Source organism: Amphiura filiformis, chromosome 20 (genome assembly GCF_039555335.1).
Source record: "Amphiura filiformis chromosome 20, Afil_fr2py, whole genome shotgun sequence".
Classification (NCBI taxonomy): domain Eukaryota; kingdom Metazoa; phylum Echinodermata; class Ophiuroidea; order Amphilepidida; family Amphiuridae; genus Amphiura; species Amphiura filiformis.
Window position 1 is genome coordinate 29,982,231 of NC_092647.1, and position 22,397 is coordinate 30,004,627.

The following is a 22,397-nucleotide window of genomic DNA, read 5'->3' on the forward strand; positions in this document are numbered from 1 at the left end:
AATTATATAAATCTAATGATATATTCTTAAAGTGTATGTACCTGGAAGGAAAAGCCGACGGTCAATTGACAATTTTGACCTTTCATATTGAAAATTGCGAATTTCAAAAATCAAAATTATTTGATATCAGAAGGACATTCTTCGTATTCAGAATGCAATTCGATATGTCTGATGTGCTCTAATGTCCCAAAATAAATACTGTCCAAACGTTCATACCCCTTCCCTTAAATATCATTGATAAAGGAAATTACGTTATTGATTGAGCATACCATGTTACGGCTAATGTGTTCTCTTTGGGCATATAGCCCCCATGTATGTCATTGGATGTTACTTGATCAAAATAAAAATCATTACCGTTGGAAAGATATTTGAGTGATTCAATTGCAATCCACAGAAGGACATTAAGGGAAGGGGTATGAACGTTTGGACAGTATTTATTGTGGGACATTAGAGCACATCAGACATATCGAATTGCATTCTGAATACGAAGAATGTCATCCTGATATCAAATAATTTAGATTTTTTGAAATTCGCAATTTAATACACATTTTATGGCAAATCATTAAAAATTGATATTTTTGATATTTAACAGTACTTGAAGCAACTGTAGGTGGGATGAAAAGCCGATGATCAATTGAAAATTTTGACCTTTCGTATTGAAGATATGGATTTTTTTTTCCCAAAACACCAAAAAAATTAGGTCTTTTGGGAAAAAATCCATATCTTCAATATGAAAGGTCAAAATTTTCAATTGACCGTCGGCTTTTCCTCCTGCTACATACACTTTAAGAATATATCATTAGATTTATATAATTTACTTCGAGGACTGTTATATATCAAACATTTGAAAAATATAAAATTTTTTTAATTTGTCATAAAATTTGTATTATATTGTGATTTTCAAAAAATGAAAATTATTTGATATCAGAAAGACATGCTTCGTATTCAGAATGCAATTTGATAGGTCTGAGGTGCTCTCAAGTCCCACAAAAAATACTGTCGAAACGCAATAAACGCTCATTTTAGATCCCTTAAGTCAATTTGGCTAATAATTTTATTCCACACGTATCAAAAATAAAATGATGGTTCTGGTGTACATTAAGTGAATATGATATCAATGACTAGATCATGAAACGTTGAAACCAAAATAATTATCAGGTCTAAGTGATTATTTTATACGAGTACATTTTACCCATAAAATTCCACAAGCCTAATTTCATTGACCTTACCCACTAATACAAATGTTATCCAAGAGTCCAGCAGATATAATTGCCATAACTTTAATTTACATTTAATTGATGACTCGATTTTGTTTAATAAGCGGTTTAACGGATGAGACACTTAAGTAGTAGATCTCCGATTTATTTTGATTAATGTCTCAAAAAGTAATAATCGCACTTTAACAAATACCTGTTACAATGATTATTTTATCATTATAATAGATCTGACTATTTGCAACGTCTTTCACACCATAAGAGTCACGTGCGTAAATCCCGTTTTAACAGTATCGGTATAACAAAAACAAAAACAAAACAAAAACTACCTACATTAGTTCCCTTGAATTTACTATAACCACAAACAACATTGTGAAGTTTTGCTAATATTTTCTATATTGTTCATTTTGTTCAGGCCTCGAACGATGTCTTGAGGAACCTAATAGAAGAAACAAATAAGGTAATGTTTGCACGATGTAATAAAATTATCATCATAGCTTGTACTGCGATGAAAAAACAATAAGAACGAATGAAAGAATACAAAGTCTCTTTTATGTTTTTCATTATTATCACTTTCAGACTATTGAGACGGGAGATCCATACACGCTGCAGGACATTAACATGGTCATCAAGAGACTCACTGAAGACGTAATTGACATAGACCAGTGTCCCAACAAAGACAAAGAGAATAAGGAACGCAAAAGAGACAACGAGGACATAGATAGGAATAAGAATCGTGAAACAGACAACGAAAAACGTAATAGTATGTGTTTTCGTCTAAAAACGTTTCGTCTTAAGAAACTAAGACACATTGAAGGATACCTGCTAGCACCACGTGCCACTTTATTCATATTACCCCCGGTAAAATTCAAATACAACCACATACCAACCCCACGTCACCAACCATACATACACACTCCTATCCCTCACTTCCAATTACTGCAACAACCCCTACCCACACCCAAAACTCAACCCTTCCACAATCACCCTCCCCCCTCCCCCACCCAGTGAGCATGGTGAGCCAGACATATTATCATGATTATACACAAACATGTTTAATGTACCTCGCCATATCCGCCACTCTCCAAACGCTGGCAACTTTTCGGTCTAATCTAAAGACTCATTTATTTAATATTTGATTTGTTGTTTGTTCTTGTATGTTGTTTTTCTTATTTATTTTCTTTTGTAAAGCGCTGTGATACATAGTTTCTCTTTGTAAGAGCGCTATATAAGTGCCTGCATAGCATAGCATAGCATAGCATGTATGTTGATAACATACTGTATTTGCTTGACTTTTTGGTAAAGGTTGCTGGCAAAAACTGTTTCTCTATTCTGTTCTGAACGGCTTTGATGAGATGGCCGATTACTTTTGGGAAAGGGGACAGGAAGCCATACCCGCAGCTCTAACAGCAAGCAAATTGTACTATTGTATGGCTTCTCTAAAACAAAACGAAAGTGATCACTGGAAAACGCGCATGCAAACCAATGCCAGGTAAGCATTAAAGTAAACACACATAAAGTATGACAATTCTCGCTATTCGCAATAAGGGCGCCGCCAGCGGTTTGCGATGTAATCGTGATGTATCATGGGAAAAGGTCGACATCAAGTCCGCGCAATACGAATATTACCATGCTATTACATAGGAACACGTGACAATATTTTTAGTTTGTCAATATAACGGTATTACACGCAAATCGATAGAGAAAAAATGAATTGTGCACATTTCAAATCACATTATTAAGTATTATTGAGTATCGATTCGCGTGTAACACCTTTATTTTGATATTCTTAAAAAAATATTGTCACGTGTTCCTATGTAATAGCATGGTAATATTCGTATTGCGCGGACTTGGATGTCGACTTTTTCCCATGATACATCACGATTACATCGCAAACCGTTGGCGGCGCCCTTATTGCGAATAGCGAGAATTACAATATTAAAATTTCAATTCATTCAACAGATGCCCCAATAATTAGATTCACGTGGCACAGTGTCAACACCCTGTATTATAATTATTTTTTTCCATACAGCTCTATACTCCGTTGAAATCAATATTCTATTATTGACACAGATAAAGACAGTTTACATATGCATTGTGTTATAGGACTTGCACCTGGAACTTAACTAAATGGGCTAAACGTGTTCCTTTATACCTATAAAGTATAATTGTAATTCTCAAAATTAAAGGCCCCGCTAATTAGTGTATTGCTTTTGGAGTTAGTGTACTGGAAACAAAACCCTGGTTTTACCTGAAAACAAATCGATTTTTCTTGTAATAGAAACATCATATGGGGTACTAGAGCATGCACAAATAGTAATAATGTGTAGAATATAGAAACTCTGTGGTATCTCATATGATAGTCATGGTATGCTTAGCCTGAGTCGCTCGGCCTATCTCGAACAAAATCGCCATGCGTAGCGGTTGAAAAACGAGAGGATTCGCTGTACTATCACGGCAATTTTTGACACGAAGATATAGGGATGATGACGATGTGCGTGGTATAGTAGTTATGACCAGCAAGTTTTAAAAATAAAGGACTGATACGGAACACTAAAAAGATGCTCCGCGAGATTACATATACACGTACTTGAGTTCTATTGCTCTATATATAATAGAAAGAAAGATATTTACTGTCCCAAGGTTAATGTTTTAAGACCTCATTGACACCAATGCTACAGGCAATATGAAGACATGAGCGCAAGTAGAACGTAAGTCCATATTTGGCATTTTGAGATATGATCGTTTAAACTTTTTAAAATAAGATAATTTGGAAACCAAAAAAGCCACAATATTGATACTTCTCAGGTACATGGGTATAGACAAGAAGAATCATTTTGTATATCAACCAAGTAAATATCTGTAATTTTGATCGACATTGATCGATTTATCATTTTTGGACTTACGCTCGGATTCAAATAAAAGCTTTTAACTCAAAACTGAATGCAGATGTTGGAAATATTTAACCATTTGTGTAATCTATGTGCAAAGACGAGCAATTTGACACCCTCTAACTCATTAACCGAGCTTAAAATGTATAATAAATTATACATTTTCATAATCGTTGTGATGAGACGAGTAATTTGACATGTCTCTTGACGACATTGGACAATTTTTTGACCACTCTTGACCCCTCACGTGAAGCCAATGGGGAGGGGGCCAAATGTCAACAGATGACTAAATATAAACATTTTTAAACAATATTTATTGATCAATTTAAAGAACCGGAGTTGTTTATACTTTTAACTTGGGGTTGGTTAAGGTTGAAAATCGCGGCTTAATTTGAGTTAAACGTATAGCCAACATTTCATTCATTATGTTTCTTAATACTTTAGGCGAATTAAATTTATCCGATAAACGGGTCATTGTGCAATGTAATAAACCCATTTGTGCTTTCTTTCTTTTTTTCTATCCGTTATTTCTATTTTGTTGTGTTTATCAGAAAATACGAAGATTGGGCGTATGATATTCTAACCCGATGTCACAATGAGCGTCGCTCAGTTGTGAAGATGAGGCCATGCGATCTCCTTACTCGAGTTCTGCCAAACTGGGGCAATGTAACGTGTCTAAATCTAGCGGATTCGGCTGATAATCTGAAGTTCTATTCTCACCCTGTTATAAGGGACCTTCTAGATGAAAAGTGGAACTACGATATCGTTGGTTGCAGAATGATGCCTTCCCAATGGAGACCATGGAACCTTATACTGGAACCAATGATGGTAATTGCATTGCAAGTTTTATATGATATTACTTGTACATAAAAGATGTTTCCTCCAAATTAGAGCATTATACTGTGTGATGATGTTAGAGGTGCATTTTGTGGGAGTGTTTTCCTTTATGTTTGGGAGTATTTAGGAATTATCGAAATTGGACATTCTCCCGTTACACTCTGAAAATTTGTAAACACATATCCTACAGTGGACACTCTCTGCCACCTACCTCATACGATGGCAAAAACTAGGGTTAATCAGGGCCCTGACACTCAGTTCAGAAGTATGTTACTGCGTGGAAGCGGCCAATGACCCTGTAATCGCGTATCCTGGAACTACCGGCCGCGTAGGCGCACTGTATGCGCCCTATACGCGTTATTGATCGCGTTGGACGCTTGTGCTGGCGAGGCGTTCATTAGCACCCCAGCACCCATTAGCACCCCATGGCAGCGCCCATACATGTGCCAATTTGTGGTTCGCGGGATCTTTTCTTCAGGCTCTGTAGCGTGCAAATTTAGCTGGTACGATTTTACAGTCTACCGTGTGGGTTAATCCACACTTGTAATCTGTGTAATCGGTCACGGTTTGGTATTACCTTTCAGTCATTTCCCGCATTTTTTTTCGGGTCTCAGTTGACAGATCGTATTGTGGCTGTGGGTGGTGTGTGTTTATTTTAAATTTAAAAGCTTTCATCTGAAAAATACTCAATTTTAACGGGAGTAAACTGTGTAGATTAGGAAGTAAATCTGGTACGCTTTAATATAGGGTCCACAACTTATAAGTTCCCCTATCAATACTTTTTTCAAATAAATCGAAAAATATTTGACGAAATGCAAACCTGTAAAAAGGATTGGGTAGCCTTGTTTGTTTGACACATATGGACCAAATTATAGCCTCACACGTCATTGCGTCCAGTCACAGTGGTTCATTATGTAAAAAAGTGTTAAAAGTTGCACCCGAGTCCATAGAAATCGACTCTCAACAATATAGTAGACCAGGTCTATTCATGTGTTTGTTGAAGAAAACCTGACTGCTATCATGGACTCGGGTGCAACTTAAAACGACCTCTTTTCCTACACACTTAAAGACCCATTCAGTGATCCCAGCGCAAGTAAAAAAGAATTAAAATTGTTTATAAATTGCTTAAAAGTGAAGGATAAGTCATTCAAATTGTCATTTGGTATTTTTGAAATGGCAAATTTGGCAAAAAACGAAGAAAACAGCAGTACTGACGAAGTTGAAGCCCCATTAAAATACATGTAGCTAATTTAGATACTATCAGTATCTAAATTACAGATCCGTGTAAAATGTCTTAAATAGACGGCTTTCTGCTGATCCACTCATTGGCTATGTTAGCACATCTATGACAATGACAAAGGTACCAAAATCTGAATTTTGATAATTTTTACAATCGTCCGGATTAGCAAATCACTGAATGGGCCTTTAACCATTCTGACTGAACGCAATGATATGTGACGCTATAAATTGGTCCACATAATATGTAAAACAAATAGGGCTATACATACATTTCGCAAAATATTTTTCGACTTTAAAAAATAAAAGAGGGGAACTTACTAGTTTTGGACCCTATATTATGCTTCAAGAAATATTGAATACATGTTATTAATTCATAATTATTGTAATATTTCTGTATGCTTTATCATTAGCTGATGCTGTGTTCGCTCTTCCCGTTGCTCATTCCTTTTTGGGTTACATTTCGGAAAGAGCGAGAGAGCAGAGAGAGGGGAGACAACTCATCAAAATGTTTTTTGCTTCAGATATGGGCATATTACAATGCTCCTAGGACGATCTTCAGGCACACTGTAGTAAGAAACCATCAACTTTTTATACCACTATTTCTATGACTATACAAAGTGAGGTCACGTGACGTTTATAACCCTAATACTACTCAACCATATTTTGAAACATGGACTACGAAGGAGGGGGGGTTGCAATTATAAACGTCATGCATTGCTATATTTGGTTCCAGTTTTAGTACCAAAATAAGTACAAACATTCCCCACATAGTATCGCTATGACGTCATGAAGTGAGCGCACCCATGCAAAATTGGGAAATTATGGCTGTGTACAAAAGTATATGCAAAATTGATTTTCGGCTAGAAATTCCATGAACATGAGGTCGGTGTGCACTCATTCTGTTCTAAATTAGGCGCCACTTTGGGGCCGAGTACGCTTTTGTTGTGGTCTCTGGATTTATTTTGATTATCAGATGGTTCAATGAACATACAAGCACCTTTGGAGTTTCAGTACTTCTACACTATATATAACCATAACGACACATGGACTTACTGTGTCCTAACATCATTTTTAACATCTAGTCATATTGAGTTGGGTCATATTGGGTCAACGGTGAGTCTTTCCGAAACAAAGAAAAACAAAAAGCATTTTGTATAAAAGCAGCCGATGGGCCTACCTTTAAAACCCTCTAAAAAGGTATGAAAATACCAAAACAGACTTTTTTCAGATCTTTTAGCAGGTAATGTTCATCCCCGTCCTTTCTTTAAAAAACCCGACTGGTTATCATAAAATCTCAAAAAGCGCCGAAAACGAGCAAAGAAAACTGGTGTTTTTACACATATTTCAATAGGGCGATTTTATATCTGTGTGCGCCCTAAAAGCTTCGAAGGTAATTATCATAACTTTTGATAGCTCGTATCAACTCTATCAATAAATTATCAACAGTATGAAACTTTTGTAGTCATTAACGCGAAAAGACTTGCCATGCCGTGACGTGCCGTGCCGTGACGTGACGCGAGTGTTAGAGGTAAGCCGAATCGATAAATTTATGTTGATTTTGATCTACCATTAATACAGGTGTCGCAAATAGTGTTCATCATCCTTTTCTCATACAACCTAATATGGGGAGAGTTTATCCTCACTCCTCGGAGATGGTCGTGGTTTGATAGACTGTTATCCGCTTGGGTGTTGTCAATGTTGTTCGAAGAAATGCGTCAGGTTAGTGTACATGTCCTTGAAGGAGAATGCAAGTGTTGTATACATAATTACATATCCACTGGTTAATGATTTTACTGAAAACGGAACAACATTTACCGTACACTCAAATAAAACCTGTCTGTTCCAGCCCCGTGATATTTAGAGGCCAGTCGACTGCATATCCGTCAGTACACGCTTGTCAATACGGAACAAATGCTAACCTCATCTTGACATCATCAAAGCAGCAAAGTTCATTTCCCAGCGTGTATTGAAGGATATGCAGTTGATCGTTATGTTAGATTTTATTTCATATATTTCTGTGTGGGTTCAGTGACGTCGTCATATACAAGGTTTTGAATAGATATGACATCACTGTACCCGCACTAGAGCGTGACGCTATCCCATCGGCACGTTCAACACTGGCGTGAGACTTAAATATCACATGGTGGGAAACGGCACATTTTATTTGATGTCGTGATAAATATCATCCAATTTTCGGTAAAACCAGTGTATGTTTAATAATTATATACGTTATAACAGATAAAAGCATATATGTTTTCATCAGTAATATTCTCCTTTAAAGAGGGCCGTCACAGGACCATTTCTTCAGTGTAGTGTAGAGAAGTAAATTTTACTGGTATTAATGATGTGTTGCGCACGAAACGTGAGCTCAAAGGGTCGGTTAAGGGCCCCTCGCGGTGGATTCCAGAGGCATACTGGGCCATGGAGCCCTGGGGATGAGGTTAATATTTCCAAACGTCTCGCCGCGCGTCCTGCTAATAAAATTGCTAAAAATGTTGCCATTTCAATAATAAAATGGGTGAAATTAAGGACAATTGTGTCCTAAAACAAAGGAAGTTTAATACGCATGTACAACTATAGAAAAAGTTACATTATCGTCTTGCTCTAAGAATGGCTTTACTGGATATATGAGCGCGGATACATTACATGTTAATGCAAATATGAAACACTATACGTTTAAAGCAATAAATAGTGAAAACATACACGAATGGCTTCCATTCGGACATCATTTCATCAACTTTTGTGTTTTGTACACAATAATAATGCCAACATGTCCACCTATTGGCTTCATCAATTTGATTGGGCCTTCATTTTTGCAAAAGTTTTCCAACGCGACGCGATGGCCAGCTGCGCATAATTATAAAAAAAATGATGACAATGGTGTGTGGCTTTTAAACAGTTGATCATAACAGAATATTTTACAGGGATACAGCAATAAAGCTTCGTCTGGAAAGGCAAGATATTCGTAAACCACTTGGAGCATTATTATTTGCTTGATTGTATTTAGGTGATGGAGTGGGAAGCACATACGATTGGTCTACGTTTGAAAGGATGGTGGTCGGACATTTGGAACAAGATTGATATAGTGACGCAGCTCCTTTTTGTGTTAGGAACTTTTCTTCGATACAGTACAGATCCAATCGTCATAGAGAATGCCCGAATACTACTTGCATTTGATTTGTTCATCTTCTATGTGCGATTGCTTGAGTACCTAACATTCGTGAAACGAATCGGCCCGAAGGTCTTCATGATTGGCAGAATGGTATGAATATCGTTAAAACTAAGCCCATCTTTCAAACGTTTTCTTTGCTACATTGCAATTACCGATTTTTATTTGTAAACTCTACGTAAGTAGTATTGGAGCACATGATTGCTCGTGTCATCAAAATGTACGTATTAGATACTAGCAAACACTGCCGTAGAAAATAGCGATCAATTTTCAATGTAGGTAGCCGGGGTAGTGTTTTGGCCAAATGCCGTGTGTTGCGCGTCCAAGATTGTTTTTACATAAATGCCAAGTAATTTATTTGCATTTTATAACCTTTAGTTCATCGATTTGGGATTCTTCGTGTGTATCCTCTTCGTTGTACTTGTTGGTTATGGTATCACCGCACATATAATTCTATACCCAGTAACTACCAACCCGAAGACAGTTTTTGAGAGTGTAATTTACCGACCATATTTCCAAATATATGGAGAACTATTCCTTGACGACATCACAGGTATGCATTTGACTAATAAAAGCCTATTGTAGAAAATGAATGAGTAGGAAATATACACAAGTATAATAACAAATAAAGTAACGGGTCCGTTCACTTTTCTTTTGTATTTTTGATGGGAATAGCAACCCCGGAAGATGGCTCGTGTTCATTTAATTCAACTGCATTAGCACTAGGTGCATTGCCGTGTGCCAAACATCCTAGGATTGGTTCAGTGTTACTTGCAATTTACCTGGCTTTCAGCAACGTTCTACTTCTTAACATGCTAATTGCTATGTTTAGGTAAGTTTATTGAAAAGAGGAAGAAACACAAAGACAGGCAAATAAAGTGGGTGAGAGACGGATAGAGGGAGAGATAGATATGAGTTGGAGAGAGGGATTACATGTAGAGCGAGAGAGCAGAGAGAGTACCTATCATGTTATATTAGCCGACACCCGTCCGAATAAAAAAGGCCATTTACCCCGTCATAATAGGAACGGTTTCCAATTTGAGTGGCAAAATTAAGAAAAATATTCGGAATTTTTGTCCCCTCAAGCATTCAATTTTTCTCCCAATGCCAAAATATGTCTTGGACGAAGCGACATTTCACATGTCTTTCCTAAAAATGCCGAATTTGACATACAATTTGGCAAATGAATTTGGCGAATGAATATGAATATTATTCATGATCCTGATCAAATGTTACCCAGCAAACACAAAACGTCTAACAGAACAGCGTTTAAATGTCGGGTTATATAAAGGGTACAGGGTGATTTAAAATGAACTGTACCCAACTTTACCCATTTTATATATATATTCGCGGAGATTGTACATATCAAAAAACTATCATAGAAAGCAGTGATAAGTGTTCTGTAGTAGAAATTTTGAATTTTGATAATAAGTGGTTTTAGTCAGAAGATATCGCATTTTCAATTTATCATCCCATTTTTAGGCCAACGCATGGAACTAAGTTTATCCGTGTTCTCTATCGCAGTAACAAAATTGGTGTGTTTTATAAAAATGTAATTTTCTTCAAAACCATTTGAGTTAAAGACATGATTTTTTCACCAATAATAGAAAACATACTATCCTGTTACAGCTTAGAAAAACAAATTATTTCAATGTCGGTAAGTATTTTATTTAATTTTTTGAATTTGGGTACAGTTCATTTTAAATCACCCTGTATACGTTTTTAATAACATTCGGACAAAATTTAACGTAATGCACACGTGTTTGCCCAAAACATTTTGCTACAATTAAAGGATAACCCTCCCACTTCATCCGTCAGTTTGCGCTATTGCCAAAACTATATACAAGCTGTCTTGAATAATTTACCTAATCTATTTCATCACCCAAATTTGAATGTGGGGTATGTACCACGAGTTACGTAAATTATTGCAAACAAGTCTTCTGATCTTCATAAATTACCTAAATATGATATAGTCCTGGCCCTGTCCTACAGACCCGTATACAATTTTTCAGGGAGAAAGTTTGAATGTTGATTCGAGTAGGGTATGCATAGGTCTTTCAAATTCTACTAGGTGGAAAATTCCAAACCCGGGCAAACTCTGTATATGGCCGTTTTTCAAAATGGCCGCCAAAATGTACTTATGAACCAGGTATAATGACAATAACTCTGAAACTATTTGACCTAGAGGGGTGATTGAGGTGTCTATCCCCACTAAATCAAGGCTGTCTGATTGAATGAAGGGGGTTTCATGGTTGTCCGAGGTCTAGGACACCTGAAATCCGAGATGGCCGCCCGTAGCAACCATAATCATCATATTCGCCAGATGAAATGACAATAATTCGGAATCTGCTTGACCTACAAGGGTCATTAAGGTGTCTATCCCCACTAAATCAAGGCTTTCTGATTGAATAAAGGGCGTTTCATGGTTGTCCGAGGTCTAGGACACCTGAAATTTAAGATGGCCGCCCATAGCAACCAGATAATCATCATATTAGCCAGATGAAATGACAATAATTCGGAATCTGCTTGACCTACAAGGGCCAATTAGGCCTCTATCCCTATGAAATCAAGACTGTCTAATTGAATGAAGAGGGTGTCATGGTTGTCTGATGTCTAGGACCCCCGGGTCTAGGACAACCACAATCTAAGATGGCCGCCCATAGCAACCATATAAGTATTCACATTAACCAGGTGAGATGACAATATCTCAATAATTATTTGATCCAGAAGAGCAATTAAGGCGTGTAACTTCGCTAAATCAAGGCTGTTTGATTAAATGATGTGATATCATGGTTGTCTGAAGTCGAAGTCACACCAAACCAGATGGCAGCCATAGCAACCACTATTAACCAAGTAAAATGTCATCAATTAGAACCTCTGTAACATAGAGGCTGGATTAATGCCGCCAAAATATGTTTTTTCACTAAAAAAATGGGTTAGAGTGTCATTGAAACAGCATTATAAGCAATAAATATTCAAAATAATCGATGAAAAATGGCTTTGAGGGTTATAGCAGAAACGTTTCTCCCTAAATGATGTTGCTAATATGTTTTTAATCCAAAATGGCGCCGATTATGAGGTCCAAAATGGCCTTCAAAATACATTTTTCACTCAAAAATGGGTTAGAGTGGCATTAAAACAGCATTTAACACATTAAATATTCAAACTTATCAATGGTAAATGGCTTTGAAGGTTACAGCAGAAACATTTCTCCCCAATTGTGTTGTTAACATGTTTCAAATCCAAAATAATGCCGATTATGAGGTCAAAAATGGCCACCAAAATACTTTTTTCACTCAAAAATGGGTTATAGTGGCATTAAAACAGCATTATAAACATTAAATATTCAAAATAATCAATGAAAAATGGCTTTGAGGGTTATAGAAGAAACATGTCTCCCCAAATTATGTTGCTTATATGTTTTAAATCCAAAATTATATTTTTGATATTATGAGGTCCAAAATGGCCTCCAAAATTCATTTTTTCACTCGAAAATGGGTTAGAGTGGCATTAAAATAACATTTAACACATTAAATATTCAAACTTATCAATGGTAAATGGCTTTAGAGGGTTACAGCAGAAACATTTTCCCCCAAATTGTGTTGTTAACATGTTTCAAATCCGGTATCCAAAATGGTGTCCATTATGAGGTCCAAAATGGCCGCAAAAATACATTTTAAGCAGCCATAAGTAGTATTAAAACAGCATTAAACACATTAAATATTCAAAATAATCAATGGTAATCCGTTTTAGGGATTACAACAGAAACATTCTGTACCAAACAATAGGTTGTTAACATGTTTTAAATCCAAAATGGTGCCAAAAATGAAAACCAAAATGACCGCTAAAGTATTTTTTCATACTAAAGGCGACATTAAAACAGCATTAAAAGCTGAGAAAAATGTATTTGGCCGCTATTTTGGGCTTCACTTTGGGCGCCATTTTGAATTTGACACCTGTGAATGACACAATTTGGTTACAAATGTCTATCTGTAGCCCTCAATGCCATTTACCATTGATAAGTTTGAATATTTAATGTGTTAAATGCTGTTTTAATGTCACTCTAACCCATTTGTTGAGTGAAAAACTGTATTTTGGAGGCCATTTTGGACCTCATAATCGGCGCCATTTTGGATTTAAAACATATTAGCAACATAATTTGGGGAGACATGTTTCTTCTATAACCCTCAAAGCCATTTTTCATTGATTGTTTTTGAATATTTAATGTTTATAATGCTGTTTTAATGCCACTCTAACCCATTTTTGAGTGAAAAAAGTATTTTGGTGGCCATTTTTGACCTCATAATCGGCACCATTTTGGATTTGAAACATGTTAACAACACAATTTGGGGAGAAATGTTTTGCTGTAACCCTCAAAGCCATTTACCATTGATAAGTTTGAATATTTAATGTGTTAAATGCTGTTTTAATGCCACTCTAACCCATTTTTTGAGTGAAAAAAAATGTATTTTGAAGGCCATTTTGGACCTCATAATCGGCGCCATTTTGGATTAAAAACATATTAGCAACATAATTTAGGGAGAAATGTTTCTGCTATAACCCTCAAAGCCATTTTTCATCGATTATTTTGAATATTTAATGCTTATAATGCTGTTTCAATGACACTCTAACCCATTTTTAGTGAAAAAAACGTATTTTGGCGGCATTAATCCAGCCTCTATGTTACAGAGGTTCTAATTGATGACATTTTACTTAGTTAATAGTGGTTGCTATGGCTGCCATCTGGTTTGGTGTGACTTCGACTTCAGACAACCATGATATCACATCATTTAATCAAACAGCCTTGATTTAGCGAAGTTACACGCCTTAATTGCTCTTCTGGATCAAATAATTATTGAGATATTGTCATCTCACCTGGTTAATGTGAATATTTATATGGTTGCTATGGGCGGCCATCTTAGATTGTGGTTGTCCTAGACCCGGGGGTCCTAGACATCAGACAACCATGACACCCTCTTCATTCAATTAGACAGTCTTGATTTCATAGGGATAGAGACCTAAATGGCCCTTGTAGGTCAAGCAGATTCCGAATTATTGTCATTTCATCTGGCTAATATGATGATTATCTGGTTGCTATGGGCGGCCATCTTAAATTTCAGGTGTCCTAGACCTCGGACAACCATGAAACGCCCTTTATTCAATCAGAAAGCCTTGATTTAGTGGGGATAGACACCTTAATGACCCTTGTAGGTCAAGCAGATTCCGAATTATTGTCATTTCATCTGGCGAATATGATGATTATGGTTGCTACGGGCGGCCATCTTGGATTTCAGGTGTCATAGACCTCGGACAACCATGAAACCCCCTTCATTCAATCAGACAGCCTTGATTTAGTGGGGATAGACACCTCAATCACCCCTCTAGGTCAAATAGTTTCAGAGTTATTGTTATTATACCTGGTTCATAAGTACATTTTGGCGGCCATTTTGAAAAACGGCCATATACAGAGTTTGCCCGGGTTTGGAATTTTCCACCTAGTAGAATTTGAAAGACCTATGCATACCCTACTCGAATCAACATTCAAACTTTCTCCCTGAAAAATTGTATACGGGTCTGTAGGACAGGGCCAGGACTAGTAAGAATTTGCATGTGAATAGAGTGATGTAGTGTTCCTGTGTATGATATTATTATTATAATAATTTTACAATGTCATTGTGGCACCAATACCAAAGAAAGACTAGTTACTATTGTTACGAGTGGTATTGGACTCAAGGCCAAAATCACCTTTTACCCGAACTCACACGAATGTACAACACAAATACACTGTTTGATTAAGCTAACAAAATGTAAGTCTTTAATTGAAAGTTAAATATGATTGGTACATATAACAACAATTGCATACACAATATAATCACACAATTACAGTTTAAATCAGTCAGTCAGTACTTAGCCAGCAGTCTTCTTGTTGGTGATCATTAAGTTCTTGCAATGTTCTGGACGGCTGATGTATATCCTTATTCACTTGTCCTGCGAAAATCAGCGAAGTCCATTGTACACTTGCATTGATAAATATCCTTGCGAATAAAATCCTCACACAAAACGGCGTTGCTTTCTCCAAACAATTGTCTCCTTGCGCTGTTCTCCAAACGCTTATCCCCTTGTGCTGCTTTCTCCAAAAAAAGTGCTATTTCCCCCTTTCACACAGTATCTTCAGGAAGCAGGACTGCGATGCAGTTGTCCCCACTTATATTGACAGATGTGTTTTATCAAAAACCATAGATCATCATATTTAGATAATCTATGCATAAACCAGACTTCAGCGAGTCGACAGAAGAATATACATTCCTTTCTTGGAAGAAGTACGTTCTTTGACGTATTGTAGATCTTCTCAGACAACACTGGCATGCAGTAGTACATTGACTACAAAATATTTCTGGTTTGCAATTTCTTTGAAGGAATTGGACTGTAAGCATATTAGCTAGCTAGCCCAGATCAACTGCAAAGAATTATGTTTACATTCTCTTATACGACGTATATCAAGCACTGGGAAATCCCATTTTTAATAGCAAAATTTAATCTTGGGAATTCCCAAGTCTTAATTATAACATTAACCTATCACATGACATCACTTCCTGAGGGGAATCCCGTGATATCAAAGAATTATGTTTACATTCTCTTATATATCAAGCACTGGGAAATCCCATTTTTAATAGCAAAATGTAATCTTGGGAATTCTCAAGTCTTAATTATAACGTTAACCTTTCACATGACATCACTTCCTGAGGGGAATCCCGTGATATCACTTACTGAGTGGAATCCCATATGATACCTTATACAGGGGTGAAATTTCAAAGTTAGTCAAATCTGGTTAACAACCATATCAATCATCATAAGGATTCAGAAAAAGTATATTGATCAGTATATTTGACCAGTATCCGACATAATTATAGTTCTTGAATTATAGGCAAAAAGGTCAAAGGTCAAATTGCATATCCCAAATTTGGCATAAGATAAACCGTTTTGGAGTATTGGTCTTTCATTAAAGAGGGGTCACGTTTTTGATATATGTTTAGATAATTAACATGACTATTGATTTCTCTTCCCATATTCAGCCATACGTTCACCCAGGTCCAAGAACAGAATGATAGCCACTGGAAATTTCAACGATATGCTCTTATCAAAGAGTTCATTCACAAACCGCTATTACCACCTCCACTGATCCTGATATCACTCATGGGACATGTCCTGCTATATATTCTGTTCGTCCCTTTGGCTGGTTTTAGCTACTTCGTCCATGTATGTAGCTGCTGTCGAGATCGAGAGAGATGTCACGAGAGAATAAAATGGACGGATTGTTTCAAGCAATTCCATTATATGAGTAGGTTTTTAATTAATACATGTTTCCATATCTTCCTCAATATGAGCAAATTAGAAAAAAAAACTAGCAGATAGTGCTTGCAATTACAAGTAGAAATATATTTACACCGCTCTCATTGATTTTTGTATAACAAGGCATATAATACGGTAGGATCTCCCCGTGTCCATAATAACGACTGGTGAAATAGAGTATACCACTATTTTAATCAAACCAATACACGGACCCTCTTACTCTTTAGAAATTTTGCCTTCCACTTACAAGCGTTTTAATATGGTAAATTATCTTTTACCGATCCTGGGGGATCCTGGGTCAGGTCTGTATATCACGTCGGTGGTCTCACTGTCTAACAGTTTGTGTAAGCGGCTATATATTCTTACCAATCAATGCAGATCTCAGTAAGCAAGGCAATGTTGAGCTTTCATCCATAGTTTATTGATTACAACTACATTGAACGGGAACGTGCAAAGCGCCTTGCCCAAGGGCGCAACACGGTGGTGGGACGGGGACTCGAACCCATGCACATCAAGCAAGCTCTCAGATTATGAGTCCAAGGCCGTAACCACTGAGCCACCGTGCCCGTGCCACCGTTATACTTTTTGATACATCTACATTTGGAATTACCTAATTAGCATACTTTTCGATACCTCCATATTTGGTTTTACCTAATTTATCATTAATACCCGTACACGGTGAAAAATGGTGTAAAATATATTGAATTACACTACCTTAGCATGTACAAGCATAAGCAAATGCAGTAATAACTTACAGAAGCATAATATATTATTCTGTCTTAGGAACATACTACTCCAAAGTGAGAGAAAATGAAAAGAACAAAGTAAAGCGGCTATTGTTATGGGAAGAGAGGAAGGCAAACCAATGCAAACATCTTCGAGAAAAAAAGAAAAAAGAAAAAAAGGTAGGTTACAAAACACTTTGTCAGCAAGGCCTCATAATTAATAACGGTAAGATACGACTTTGTTTTCCTAACTTACAGCAATTTTGCGCAATGTTTTGGAATCCCATATCACACATCAACAAACTAAAATCACCAGGCCACAACGTCGACATAAATATAACTTTATTCATCCATTCCTCATGTTAAGATGTGAACACATAAACACACCTTTCACTTTGTAAAGATACACCTGGGTGAAATATCATATAAACTAGGGCATTGTAAAATGACCTAGGAACATCTTAAGAAATGTGCATTGTTTGCGGATTATACGTTGCTAGATTGGATGAACATGATGCAAGACTGAATCTAGATTGTTTTACGAAATAAGCAATAAGGGAGAGAAGACATTCATTGTTTCAATCTAATTGGTCGCAGTCAGCCTATATACTTTGAACCATTAAAGGAATTACCAATGAAATACAGGTATAATTGTTTCCAGCTTCAGAGATTGAAAAAAAAAAGAACTTCTGGTCCAAAAGAAAAGTGAAACCATTGTTTATACATGAAATTTCATAAATGGCTATATGATTTCCCAGCGAACCATAAAACGTATTTGAAATGTGTGAAACTTAAACAACGAATATCTTAACATAAGGTTATTTTCATTAAAAAAAAACCCGAAAAATATAGACACATTTCTTTTTGATCAATTTGCTTTACGTAAAAGGGGTCTAAACCAAAAGGTGATGCATAAAAATCCTATGTAGAAATTGCGACTTTTTGTGTCGGTAATTTCAGAAATGGTTGTATTTCTCAGTGAACGGTAAAGATGATAAAAGGTAGCAACAAATAATTGGTAGCAGTTTTTGGATTGTACGATTTTGATTGACAATTCTTAACGTAATGAAGAGTGTCGTTATTTTTAAGTTACCATAAAAAGCTACCAAAGGGATCTGGAATGAGCGTTTTGAGCGTTTTGAGCGTTTCGACAGTATTTTGTGGGACATGAGAACACATCAGACATATCGAATTGCATTCTGAATACGAAGAATGTCTTTCTGATATCAAATAATGTTTTAAAATTCACGATATAATACACATTTTATGACAAATTATTAAAATTTGATACTTTTCACATTTTTGATATATAACAGTCCTCGAAGTAAATTTTATAAATCTAATGATATATTCTTAAAGTGTATGTAGCTGGGAGGAAAAGCCGACGATCAATTGAAAATTTTGACCTTTCATATTGAAGATATGGATTTTTCCCCAAAATACCTTTTTTTTTGGTGTTTTGGGAAAAAAATCCATATCTTCAATACAAAAGGTCAAAATTTTAAATTGATCGTCGGCTTTTCATCCCATTTACATACACTTTAAGTATAAATCATCAGATTTATAAAGTTTACTTCGAGTACAGTTAAATATCAAAATATCAATTTTTAATCATTTGCCATAAAATGTGTATTACATTGCAAATTTCATTTCAAAATTATTTGATATCAGAAGGACATTCTTCGTATTCAGAATGCAATAATTCGATATGTCTGATGTGCACTAATGTCCCACAATAAATACTGTCCAAACGTTCATACCCCATCCCTAAACTCATACTGTACATTTTAATCCATTTCTGTTGCTCCACAGTTTAAATGTTAAAGCCCTTATAAATTTAACAAACCAACCGGAGTCAGCCATCAGATCAGTATTCGGATTTTTGATTGAAATGTATAAACAAATCATTCATTTCCTTGTTCACCATGACTTTTTTTATTTATTTTTCAGATGGATACTGAAAGACAAATATAATGTTATAAACGTGTTATAAACGCATTTTGAAATCAACACGTTTTTAAAACATTTTGGGTTATATAAAGGTCATAAAAACATTTTTAAAACGTTTTATATGAAAAACACTACAACAACATTTTACAAATGTTATCAAAATGTAGTTGCAAATATTTTTGCTAACTATCTTGTCAATACTTAATAGCAATACGTTATGTTTTGTATGAAGTATTTAAAAATGTTTTCTGAATGTTATATATAATACCCTTTATTTGACCCGACATTTAAATGTTTTGTAAAAAAACATTTTGTGTTTCCTGGGTATCTAAACACCATATTGACGTCGCAACGACTATTCTTTCATATGCGTTATGAGACAAAGTAAAGATATTTAGAAACATATGACGAATACATAATGTGACGACAAAGTTTGGTAAAAGTGCTCAGTTTAAGAGAAAATGCAAAATATTGCTATAGTCTCAAGTCAGCACCTTTACCGATGAGCAATCTATCGATTTCTAATGTATTAATGTTAATATGATATGGAGCACACATGGCACGTGGCGTGGTAGAAAAACTGGCATAATATTATCGCATACAAAAAAAAATACGTGCAGGTAGTAGACAAGAAATAGAAAGATTAAAGCATTCAACTGCACTCACCAGGTTATTTTCCCAGATATTTCAAAACCGGGTTCAAAACCAACTTGTTCCTTCGTCAGTGAGTAATGGTGTGTGAGCTGCTGAGATCAGTGTTTCTAGAAGATCTTCTACTAGAGATGCCAGTTGGTTTCACTGATTTCAGCAAACTGTTGTACACTTGAGATAGTTCGTACCCCTGCGAGAGGTTGATTTTTGGCTTCAGGTCTCTCCTAATGTGGATCGCGTCACGGATTTTCCCTGTGTCGTTCCTGCTGTCCTTTTCCAAAATGTAACTACGCCCAGTCAATATTATGACCGGACTTGGTATGAGCGGATACAGGGGAATTGGCACTTGGAGCAACTGACTTATATAATATGTTGGCTATGTATTATTGGTTAGGAAAATTAACTTGGATTTGGGTTTATGCACTTTCCCACTTTTCCACTTGACCACTCCCATCTTTCAATGTTTGGAAACTATAAATGATGACGATGTTGTCTATAAATTCAACATTGCAATAGGGGAACGGGAAAAGATGTTGACCAATTAATACTTTGGTGTGGCAACCCTTTTCTCCAGGATTGTAGGCATGTCACAGTGGCTGCATAATAATTAAGCCACTCTGTCCATGCAAGCATAATAAACTGCTCAAATAAAGAAAGTCCGCAGTCATGTAACCCGTCCTACACCAACACCTGATCTTCTTATGACAATGTGATTGATACGGTCGTGTGCAGAATCTTGTTAGTTCCAATGTGATACCAAATTTGCTACCAAACACTCAAAAGTGACGAAGATTGATACCAGTTTATAGCATTTGGTGCATTTTCAAAAGTTGCAAATCAAAACGAAGCACGCGACCGAAATTGCTTAGCATGGCAATATGGTCAAGGTTGCTTGCCCACGATGGGCCCCTGTCGACTATCCCAAGTGCGCGCTTTATTTAATTGTTAATTTTATAACGCATGGATTGCTACAGTGCCTTACTGATGAATACTAGGGCACGATGCGATCGATATGACCTAGCGGTTGTTTCGGGCTATGTCAATGGTCGCGCTCTGCCATTCACCTCTACAGGTCCGCGTGGTCCGTTTTTAATTTGCAACTTTTGAAAATGCACCAAATTGCATATACTGGTATCAATCTCTGTGAATTTAGAGTTTTCGGTAGCAAATTTGGCATCAAATTGCAGCTAACAAGATTCTGCACACGACCTTTTCAATCAAATTGTCATAACAAGATCATGTTTTGGTGTAGGACGGGTTACATGACTGCGGACTTTCTTTATTTGAGGTGTTTATTTTAGTGAATTTAAAAACACACGAATCAAAGCTGGCCAATTTTGGAAGAAATTCCATGTCAATTAAATGAATTTCCTAATATTTTTAATTTATCCCAATTGTTTGAATGTTGAATATAATTATGGTATGTGAAACGTATTTGAAAAGTTAAATGTTGCTTTTTTCAGGAGTTACTAGCTGTTCTATGGATTGTAGAAGATGAAATACGCCCATAATAAAAAAAAATGAACAATCGGACCTACCACCATTCAACTGAAATACTAGTCTCTCTTATATAATTGTTTCAGACGACAACGAATGATACACATGAGGAAAACTAGTTGAAAACTTGATGCAGAGCCCTGAAGTGAATTGTAGCGATACATCATGACAGTATAGTTGGTACATGTACACAGAATATGAGGATACACTACACGGACCATTCAAGAAAAGGAGCTTCTTATCAAAGAAAACACAACAATCGTCTAAGTTTGAATCATGTATTGTGAATAACTTTAATAATTGTTAAAGATAAAAAAAAAATAAAGTTAGAAGTAATATTATATTCGAATAAAGTAATAAAAGAACATAATATATTTTTAAGGGAGTAGTATTCAAAACCACAATATCTGTGATGCTATTGTGCTTGTCAACGGCCACACTGTTTTTGTATGCGCGGTAGTGGAATGGCTGTATGTTCCGTTCACCATTTGTTCTCCCATGATAATCCAAATTTCAAAATGTTAATTTATAGTTTCATTGCAAATGAACTTTATAATGCTTGGATTTGACTTTGAGCAATGGTGATACATACCATGAGAATTGAGAATTCTATTCCACTAGTTGACTAATTTTATGATATGTAGGAATAGAACATTCATAAAATATTGAAAAAGCAAAACAAAACTACACAAGCCTATATTATTGACATAATAGTAGATTGAAGCTGCAATTTGCATAATTCATTCCTTTTTGTGTATTGTTTTACCAAATGAAAGAACTTTGTATACATGTGTATGAAAAACACACCTTCATATAATGTACGTTTTTATATTGGCATTAGCTTTGCATATTAATTAGCTGGACTTAGTCATTT

The 22,397-nt window shown here is 36.0% G+C and overlaps 1 protein-coding gene across 1 annotated transcript; it reads left to right on the forward strand.

Annotated features, from left to right (window-relative positions):
• The first annotated feature begins 1,608 nt into the window (after nt 1-1,608).
• On the forward strand, nt 1,609-22,113 carry LOC140142507 (transient receptor potential cation channel subfamily M member 5-like). Its single transcript, XM_072164494.1, has 12 exons — nt 1,609-1,674; nt 1,794-1,977; nt 2,520-2,706; nt 4,657-4,933; nt 6,592-6,750; nt 7,760-7,900; nt 9,189-9,443; nt 9,729-9,903; nt 10,026-10,182; nt 16,424-16,689; nt 17,484-17,605; nt 21,610-22,113. Exons 2-12 carry the CDS (start codon nt 1,836-1,838, stop codon nt 21,640-21,642), a joined length of 1,914 nt encoding a protein of 637 aa, XP_072020595.1. The 5' UTR covers nt 1,609-1,674; nt 1,794-1,835; the 3' UTR covers nt 21,643-22,113.
• The last annotated feature ends 284 nt before the right edge of the window (nt 22,114-22,397 follow it).